This window comes from Myotis brandtii, unplaced genomic scaffold, assembly GCF_000412655.1.
Source record: "Myotis brandtii unplaced genomic scaffold, ASM41265v1 scaffold733, whole genome shotgun sequence".
In the NCBI taxonomy this organism is placed as follows: Eukaryota; Metazoa; Chordata; class Mammalia; order Chiroptera; family Vespertilionidae; genus Myotis; species Myotis brandtii.
The window spans coordinates 1,797,237-1,808,068 of NW_005370908.1; the positions used below are offsets into that span (position 1 = coordinate 1,797,237).

The 10,832-nt window shown below is 41.9% G+C and overlaps 1 protein-coding gene across 1 annotated transcript in view; it reads right to left on the reverse strand.

Moving 5' to 3' along the window:
* Nucleotides 1-10,832, reverse strand: part of GALNTL6 (polypeptide N-acetylgalactosaminyltransferase-like 6) — a 612,339-nt gene that overhangs the window by 21,473 nt on the left and 580,034 nt on the right. The window contains exon 9 of the mRNA XM_014530359.1: nt 10,592-10,708. Coding sequence (XP_014385845.1) covers nt 10,592-10,708 — 117 coding nt within the window. The remainder of the gene's footprint in view (nt 1-10,591; nt 10,709-10,832) is intronic.

Consider the following 10,832-nt stretch of genomic DNA (forward strand, 5'->3'; position numbering starts at 1 on the left):
CAGCCAACACTGCCAAGACCCCATGGTGCAAAATGTAGCCCAGAGTTCAGCCCAGCCTGGAAACAGTCGCTGTGGGCTCCGGGTAATGACATCATGTAGCAACACCCTGTTTCCTCTCCCTAGCGACTAGTCTCCTTGGAGTTCTTCAGCCCAGGAACCCAACTTGCTTTATAGCCAGGTGCAAACATTTTACAATGTAACCAGATGTTTGTGAAGTGTTTTCCTGTGCTTCATCTCATTTGATCCTCACAGAAGTCCTGAAGTAGGTAGATAGGAGACTTGGTAGAATCCTATTTTCTTTTCATTAGCTGGAAAATGGAGATTTAGAAAGTTTAGAAACGACCCGGCTGAAAAGAAGTAAGAAATGGTAGAACTTAAAAATGACTTCAGGTTTTCTCATTGTACAGAACATAGTCAAATACAGAATATAGTTAAATATTTTACCCTTTTTTTCTCCCTGCATGATCTACAATAATAATCTGCTTCATGTTGATATTTACTGTGTGTTGCTGACAATTACCTGAAAGAGAAGTTGGGGTGCTTCACTGGGCTGGAAAAAGTTGAGCTAAATCAGAAAGCAGGTCTAATTAAGCACATCTACACTAATAAAAGACAAACATGCAAATTGACCGTACCTTCGCTATGCCTTAAGCCATGCCCACCAGCCAATCAGAGCGCTTTACTGGATTTAATAGACTCTGATATTCCATCTGACCTCATCCTATCCTAGTCTATTCTATCCTATCCATGCCATTCCATTATTTTAAGAATGCTTCTAATGATGCACTAAATTAATTGTATAATGTATTAAAAATTTTAAACACCCACCACATTTCTGTAGGAAAAGAATATTTTCTTGAGTTTGACTTGGAGAAAAAACAAGAGTAGGAGAGGTGTAGTAGGAAAAATCCTTAAGTGGGAAAATAGACTAGATGAGTCCTATTTCTTCCAAATCTAAAATTTTAGTAAGTATATAAAATTCTTATCTTAGATCTTGCAGTGTAAAGCCAAACTGTGAATTGCAAAAGAAAGAGGTGTCAAGGACCCCCTGTTGATATAAAGCAAGCACGATGCTCAACTATCTATATATATAAAAGGCTAAGTGTCCGTCTGTCCAACCGATAGCTCTGACATGCACTGATCCCCATGGGGCAGATGCTCAATGCAGGAGTTGCCATGATGCACACTGGCCGTTTAAAAATAAACTGTATCACAGGCCTGGCGCCCACAAACCAACACTCAGCTTCCCCCAAGTGGGACACAGGCCCCACCACCACCACTCTGGAGCGACACCCCACCAAGCCTCAGCCAACACTGCCAAGACCCCATGGTGCAAAATGTAGCCCAGAGTTCAGCCCAGCCTGGAAACAGTCGCTGTGGGCTCCGGGTAATGACATCATGTAGCAACACCCTGTTTCCTCTCCCTAGCGACTAGTCTCCTTGGAGTTCTTCAGCCCAGGAACCCAACTTGCTTTATAGCCAGGTGCAAACATTTTACAATGTAACCAGATGTTTGTGAAGTGTTTTCCTGTGCTTCATCTCATTTGATCCTCACAGAAGTCCTGAAGTAGGTAGATAGGAGACTCGGTAGAATCCTATTTTCTTTTCATTAGCTGGAAAATAGAAGTTGGGGAGCTTCACTGGGCTGAGAAAAGTTTAGCTCAATCGGAGAGCAGGTTTAATTAAGCAAGTTTATTCTATATCTATAAAAGGCTAAGTTGACTCGTACATGCATGATACATATAAAGCTCTCACTGGCGCCAATTGCATGCATGTGTTTTGATCTGTCATTGTTGCTCATGAATTTGGTTGACACTTCTATTATAGAGAAAGGACGAATAGCAATATTAAAATATTTCTTCTAATTAATTTTCAGTGTGCATGAATCCATGCACCAGGACACTAGTATATAGATAACACACTTAGTGCCTCTACTGACCAGGCTCTTAGTATATTTCAGTTTTAAAGTGCTATCCAGGAAAGAAAATATAGAGAATCTGGAAAAATTCTGGGGATGGCTAACAAAAACAGTTAAATGGTGGATAAACTGCAGAAACTTGAAAGAACTTGGGTGAGTTATCAGAAATGATCTAAATCAAACATATGGAAGTTTACTGAGTAACGGCAAGTGACTATATTTTGTTTCCCCACAAGACAGGACCTGAACGGGCATATTCTGAATAGAAGGACAAGAGATTTTAGGTGAGTCATTTGAAATTGATTGATAAAGAAGAATTGTGTGATCTCTTTCCCTTGAGTTTTTTTCTTGTTTGTTTGTTTAAATATGATTGTGGACTGAGGCACTTTTAGATTCATTTAACTTCTGTGCAGAAGAATGACTTCTCAAAAAAAATGTTTATTCAGTAATTCTGATTTTTTTAAAATCCTCACCCAACAATATTTTTCCATTGTTTTTTTTTTTTTTTTGGTGGTTGGGTCGGGGGGGGGGGGGGGGGGGGGAGAGAGAGAGAGAGAAACATCAATGTGAGAGAGACACATCGATTGGTTGCCTCCCGCACGAGCCCCAACCAGGGCCAGGGATCAAATCTGTAACCTAGGTATGTGCCTTTGACTTGGAATTGAACCCAATACCCTTTGGTGTGAGGGCCAGTGCTCTAGCTACACTGCCCAGGAGAGCGTTTCTGATTTTGATCACTCCCTTCAACCCAGGATTCACAACTCCCTTGGCTTTGAAATTCTGGGCTTTGTTATCCTATAACTCCATCTTGCCCATGTCCTCTTTTATGCGTCTCTTCAACAGAGATGTTGCTCTGGGTTCTCCCTTAGACCCTCTGTCTTTGCACCTTTCTTGTTGGTCTTAAATATACTCAACTCAACTCTTGACAATGTGCTGATAATGATATGTGTTAGTCCAACTCCACGTAGGATTTTCCTACATGGACATCTCAAATTCAACACATCCTAAATTTAATTGATTTTCATCCCTTCTAAGCCTGTTTCTATTCCTATATTTTGTTTTAGTTGGTGATCAGATCATCCAACTTGTCAGCCTGTCTCTTTTGTCTTACTCACCCTATTCATCTAATCAATGAACAAGTCTGGCCATTTTTTGTCTTCCAAATATTGCTGGAAGTATCTCTTCCTTTCTATCTCCACTACCATTGCCCTGGACTACTAAAATGACCTAATTAGTTTCACCCCCACTTTCCTTTTGAAATTCCTTCCTATTTGTCTTCTTCAGCCTCCAGAGAAGGCTGTTTGAAATGCCTATTTGGCCATGCTACCTCTCAACCTAAAATCCCACAATATTTGCATATAACCTCTAAAGTTCAAACTCTTCAACATGGAAAGAACTCTCCGCAATCTGCCCTTTGCCATTTTTTTTAGAGCTGCATCTCTTCCCTTCGTTTACCTCCCAGCAACAATAAAACATTTACAGTCCCTTGCATCAATCAGGCTATATTTTCCCTCCTGTGACTTTGTTAATGAGAGTTCCGCTGGTTGGAAGGCCAATGTCAGTTCAGCTGTCCACTCCTCCAAGCAGCCTTCCTGTTTGAGCTCCTTACTCCTTGCCATCCTTACGTTATTTCATCATGTTTGTCCATTTATGTTTCTGTATCTCCCGCCAGACAGTGAGATCTTAAATGGCAGGAATCATACCTTTTTTATCTTCATGTTTCCAGCACCCAGAACAACTCATGACACATAATCAATGTTCAATACAATTTCTACCAAATAAATAAAAATTTGCACTCATTATATTAACAAAAAGTATATTGGAATAGCTTGAAGATGAATGAATCAATCTTTTTGGTCCATCAAAAGAATTTGTTCTTTTTGGGTCTAATTATAATATCAACCATATTATTATTTGTTGAACTTTCAACTTCAATGAGTCTAGGCTCAGTAATCTATTATTTCCCGACCTCTAAGCCTGCCATTGGCATTGATTAAATATTTTATTTAAATGTAAATTTCCTTGGTACCATAAACAGACCAAGCAATGCAGGAACCAGTGGTTTTCACTGGTTAATCCATTTCCCTCTCTGTTGATGTCTTTCTGCCTCTTTGTCTCTGTATCTCTTTTTGCTGTTTAAACAGTCAGTCCTCACTTAACATCATCGGTAGGTTCTGTGACTTTAAGTGAAACAATATATAACGAAACCAGTTTTAGCATAGGCTAATTGATATAAACAAGAGTTAAGTTCCTATGGCAACTCATCAATGTTATAACGAAACCATGTTGAACAATACAGCATGATTGGAGGACCTGCTGTACTCTCAGAAGGCCGAAGCCAAAAGGGACCATAATCATGACTTAGAACAGCCTCTTATGATGCAGTTGAGGAAAATCAGGCCTGCAGGGGTCAAATGGCTTTATAACAGTATTTCTTACTTATTCTTTCTTGTGTTTTGCTTGTCTTACTTTTTAATAAACGAATCTGTTAGGCCCAAAAGAATCTGTGTTAGGGCACACTTACACAGGAGTGTCTCTTGGACAGATTTATTCATGTATTGTCACAATTATATTTCAGGGCATCATTAGGTGACTTTTATTTCTTGTTTCCAGATTTATTATTATAGTGCAACAGTCACTAGATTTGTAGACTGATTATTAGCCTGCAGTCTTCAGTGTTTTATGTATTATTATTATTATTACCTGGTGATTGCTTTCCCGCACCCCATGTGATATAGCTTCAGATTGTATTCATCGTCTTACTCTGTTGCCTCTCCCATTAGCTAAAAATGTTTTCGCTTATGTTTTTGAAATGCATTCTATTGCCATTTATCTTACCCTAATGGCCATGTCAAAGCAATCAGGCATTGAGTGTTTCACTCATTAGGCACACTTTTCTGTGTGCACTCTTGTCAAGGCAGAAACAAGCAGACATGATGAAAGCATTGCCACTGTTTGCCTTGGGTGATGTTACTGTGACATTCATAGTTTGTCTTCTTCCCTTGGGCTGTTTCTTACAGACAGAAGAATTTAGATTTCCCAGAAAATAACTCATGAGTTTTTTAAACCTCCATCCCTCAATTTTAGAGGAAATTGATATTACTTTCACTACTTTTTCTTAGAGAGGGAGGGAGAGAGCGCAAAACATTAATGTGAGTGAGACACATGGCTTGGTTGCCTCCTGTACCCACTCCGGAGGTTGAATCCAAAACCCAGGTATGTGCCCTGACCAGAATCAAACCTGTGACCTTCTAGTACACGGGATGACGCCCCAACCAACTGAGCCACACAGGCTAGGGCTCTACTTTCTTCTCTTAAGTGACACTTTTAAATGTAGATTCAGAATGACACATAACTCCTACATCTTTGCTTTAACATTAATGTGGTGTGAGTAATGTTGCCTGCGTCTGCATTGTATTGCATGAATAAGCTCACTAGACACAGTACTGCAAATACACTACCATAGCTTTGCTACCTAATTTGGAAAGATTAAAAATGTTTTTCTCTCTGTAGGGGGTGATATTTTGCTGTGTGGTTGGCAGCTATGGGAGATAGCGCACGTCCCTTTCTGCAGTGTGTACCCATCCATGTGTTCTGAGAGTGAGACCATGTCCCAGAATCTGTCCTTTTACCACATGCAGGGACCTGCTTCATCTGTTTGCACATCTCCCCTCCAGGTCTTTGAAAGGGAGCTTTTGTCTGCTTCCTCAGCAGGACCAGGGCCTGCTCCACTGCAGTCAGCGCTTCCTCCCCAGAATGCGATCAGAGCAGCTGCCTGGCCAAACAGCACCAGGGCTCTCTCCCCACCCCTCCTCCCTCTCCCACCCCTCCTCCCTTCCCCTCCCCTCCTCCCTCTTCCCAGGGACTCATAATATAATGGCCTCTGGGGAGTATCCTTTCCAGACCTACAGTCTAATTTTAGTTTTCTTTCTTGGTCCCTAAAGGAAACTGAAAGCCAGCAGACAATGCCACAGTGATATCAAACAGCTAAATAGATGGCCCTGAAAACCGAATCAGACGTTTGCTTCCTTCACAGAAGTCACATTAGTCATCACTGGTGCTCTGCAACAATCTTATCTATCAACAATCGAATCTAAAAAACAAAGTAAACGAACAAGCAGAACAGACACGGACTCACAGACACAGAGGACATTTTCAGGGGTTTGGGGGTGATGAGCAAGAAAGGTAGGGATTAAGAAGTGCAAATTGGTTGCTACAGAATAGTCAAGGGGAAGTAAAGTGCAGCATGAGGAATATGGTCCATAACATTCTAATAACTATGTGCGGTGTCAGATGGGGATGAGATTTACCCGGATGATCACTTAGCAAGTTATACAATGTGTCATCTCTGGGGTGTACACCTGATATTGTATGTCAACTATAATTGAAAAATAAAAAGTGATTTAAAAAAGAATTAAGAAAAGGAACACGCCAGGACTGCTATTCTAACGGGTAGTTTCTCTCCTTTCAAAGTTTAAGTATTTCCCCTTCAACGAATTCACTCTCAGAAGTTTCCTCCGGTCTTAGTAAGACTAATGATTTGCGCTGTTAAATAGGAATGTTCATATTTCATGGGCCTTTCTGCGTAAGTGTTTTTCCAGTTGTCTTTTATACAGTTGTTGTGATTCATGTATATCTGTGTTGGAGAATAAAGTTCAAACTCATCTTCACTGTTTAGAAACAGTGATAATACATATTTTCCCCTCAACTAAAAAATGGGTGCTTCAACAGACTCTTCTTTAGTTCCCATGGAACTGTTGTGTTTATTTTAAAAATACAGGATCATTTGAGCTTTCATAAGTGTCCCTTTTGTGTTCTATGAATGCTTTTGAATGAAAAAGAATAGCTATAATTTTCCTGTCCTGATATACTTCTTTTCTCATTCAGGGATTTTAATCTAAATGTAAAATAATGAGACCTAACGCCAATAAGTCATTGAATAAAGCTTGCAGTTAATTACTAGAAAACAAAGCAGCTTGCAATGTTTTCACCTCCAAGTCAATATAGCGTGGTGCATATTTTAAATATGATTTATTTTCAACCTCCTGTCAACCTTGTTTAATCTTCCTGTAGCTCTGCTTTCAGTCTCCAGAGACTGGAAATCTTTTTAAAGAGATTTATTAACTGGTCCCTTTAGCTCCTCTTATGTCCGCTTGTCTAGTGCTGCCCTCTGCTGACTATTTCTTGAATTACAGTCCATAGATGTTTACAGTTTTGCCTGAGCGGGGAGGAAAATAAAAGAACAATTTTTAAAGTGTATACCTTAGAGTTGGTTTTATCTATATCTTTATTTTCAGCGGGCAAATAAAAAATCTGAAGTCCAGAACATATTTCATTCTAGAACACTCCAGGGGATAGAAATATTCCTCCTGATTCAGGCATTCAGGTATGCGTACCTCCTATCAACCAGCTGCCTAGGTCTGGTTCCTGGTTGGGCTGAATGGAGGTGGCAGAGAGGAATTTGGCCCTTCAGACAAAGACTTTCCTTATGGCATGCTCCCTTTTCTTTTTCCTTTTAGAAAATAACCTTTCCTCTCTAGGTACCAGTCTTACTGGGAGGCCTCTGAACCCTTCTCTCTGGCGCTCAGGCTGAAGTCAGAATTGCTTCTTGGAGGTAACAGGCCAAGGCTATCTCACACCCCTGGTAGCTTCCTTGTGGTGCTTACAGAGAGACAGAGATGAGAGAGAGAGAGAGAGAGAGAGAGAGAGAGAGAGAGGAAAAGGGGGAGGTGAGTCAGCTTTTACTGACTTCCATTCCCATCAGTGAGTCCTGGGGCTGCAGTCTTCCTCACAGCCCAGCTGATCAGCGTGACACGCTGCAGGATAGAGATTTGAGTGAACGAGAAAGAGTATTTGGTGTGTGGCAGCTGCCTCGGACCTGAGAGAGCTCTAATTTGGTGTCAGCATGAAACGCTCTGGGGTGAGGACTGGGAGAAGGCAGAAAAGTATATTGACTCTGCACCGATGTGCAAGATACTGTTATATAATAGACATGACTTATTCTCATAATAACCCTGTTGGGAGCTGAATTGTTGTCCCTACTTAAAGAGGGAGGAACTATGGCCTAGAAAGGTTTAATAACTTCACAAGGACACCCAGGGTAAACGGGCTGAAATCTAGGTGGGCCTGACTGCATGGCCCAGGATCCTGCTAGAACATCATGAGCTTGTGGGATAAGAGTACAAGGACCACCCCCTGCCGGCATGGCTCGGTGGTTGAGCGTCGACCTATGAACCAAGAGGTCACGGTTCGATTCCCGGTCAGGGAACATGTGGTGTGTGTGTGTGTGTGTGTGTGTGTGTGTGTGTGTGTGTGTGTGTTTAAGAATAAGAACACCTTGGTTCTATTTTTAGCTCTGTCATCAGTGACTGCAAGACTTTGAACTTCAGCTGTAATAGAGGCATACAAATCCCTGATCTACTTACCTCCCCTGGTTATTGTAAGAACTAAATGAGATGAGGGTGCAAACAATGCTTTAAAAGAACCACTGTAAAGCCCTGTACAAGCAGAAGGAGGTTTTATTGTGTTAGCTGAAATTTTGCATGGAGGTACTAACTTCGCCAGCAAATTTAAAATGTGTGCTCCACGTGCCATATCACAGCAAGCTCACACCTGAACCTCTAAACTCTGAGCAAAGGGTGTGGATCAACATTACTGGAAAGCTGGCTTTCAAGCCTTGGTTGTAATTTTACTGTAGTTGCTTTTCACAAATAATAATGAGAGCTAACATTAACTGAGCACTTACTCCATGAAAAGCTCTCCTCTAAGTGCTTTATATGCAATAACCCATTTAACCTCACAAAATCTTAGTACCTCCAGTTTAAAGATGAGAAAACTGAGGCAAGAGAGGCGGAATAACTTGCTCAGGGGATACACACCACAGAGGCGCTGAGATCTGAACCCAGTCCACTGGCTTTAGAATCTGTGCTCACCACCCCTACATCATTTGCCTCTTCCCACAAAGGCCCATTTCATGAAGTTGTGCATGGCACACCGAGAGTACCAGGCACAACACCTGTTGTAGGGCAGATGCCAATAAGCTGGAGACAGCAGCAATGCCGATCCTGGCAATATGGGTCCCAGCTGCCAGGTCCTACACACACATCTAATCCAACCCACAAGCAATTGTACAATCAAAGGCACTCAGTGACAAAGTTCCCTTTCTTGGAGGATAACCCGACCTACTTTCTTTGGTTTTGCCACTGCCCTGAGAGCTCCTGGCAAGACTATCTGCTTAGAATGTATATAGGTGGCAGGGGACTCTTGAGTGTCCAGATTCATCTCGCCATAATCTGGAACTGCATAAGGCTTCATTACGTCTTAAGGAGGTGGTTCTACATTCCAAGCAATACTTTACTGGAAATTGCTTGTCTCCTTTTTGGTTTGCCTAAGAGAGGCATTATGGACAATTCTGGGAAGCAGAAAGCACAGGGAGGACATACTATCCTGAAAGTGGACTATATCCTTTTGCAGAGGGAGAGAGGGGAATAGCAAGGCAGGGTAAGGGCTTTAACTGTATATGTAAAATTTTATTCTTTTTAAAAAATATATTTGTATTGATTTCAGTGAGGAGGAAGGGACGTGGAATATATCCTTTGCAGAGGGAGAGAAGGGAGTAGCAAGGCGGGGTAGGGGCTTTAACTGTATTTGTAAATTTCATTCTTTTTAAAAAATATATATTTTTATTGATTTCAGTGAGGAAGGGAGAGGGTGAGATAGAAACATCAATGATGAGAGAGAATCATTGATTGACTGCCTCCCCCAACCCCCAGCCCTCACTGGGAATCAAGCCTGCAACCTGGGCATGTGTCCATGACTAGAATCAAACCAGGGACCCTTTAGTCCACAGGCTAACGCTCTATCCACTGAGCTAAACCGGCTAGGGTGTAAATTTTATTCTTTAAAAAATATAGAAATAGCTGAAGATACTTGTTAAATCTGCATGATGAGTGTATAAATGCCGGGTATAATGTTTTTCATAGTTTCCTATTTGAAATAGTTCATAGTTAAACATGAAAACAGTACAACAGGGACACAGTGCGAGGAAAGCCCCTCACGAGGGCTGTCAAGCTTCAAAGCGGGCCAGGGGTCACACCTCACTTCACAAACTGGGCAGCACTGAAAGGTTTTCTCCATCAGAAGCAACACACAGCCTGTACGTAGCCCATGAAGCTCATCCTTCATGGGGTGTTATTGCCTCCAAGGTATCTTTCATGTGTGAGATTACAAACTCCTACAGCAACCAGAGGTGTATGTAAAATATTCTTTTCCATAAACAGCCAGAGGGCGGAAATAAGATTAAAGCCATACAAACTTGTGGAGTAACAAAGAGTCTTTCATGAAAACCATGAAATTTAGTTGGAAGAGTTCCACAGCCTCAGACAGGCCTTTCATGGTTTGAAAACGATATATTCTGGGAAAGGAAATATAACAGGGCCACAGTCAACATTTCTTCCATCCTTCCTATGACTTAAAGCGCATTTTTATACATGATCTCCATTGATCTCACAACTGCTCTGAGGAGGAACAGAAACAAAGAAGGGAAATGATTCACTCACCTACAGAACCACAGCCTCCCCCAGGTCCCACACAGCCCCTCCGGAGGTTCCTTCCCACTGTGTCCCCCTGTGCCTGCCTCGGCCCCTATCCCACGGCTTCTGGGAGCCGGCATACCTGCTCATGAGACCATGTCCTTTCAGAGCCATCCTTGACACAGATGTCCAGCCTGAGCTCGGTTCCCGTGGCTCCATGCTTGCTGTCCACACAGAGATTGGCTGCCACGTTTCGAATCTGTGGAAAGAAGGAGGAGTGAGCATGAGGCCCTTTTTTATTTTACCTCTAGCTCTGTGTTATCTATGACAATTCTGGCACAGACTCAGCAGTTGGTGTGTGTGTGTGTGTGTGTGTGTGTGTG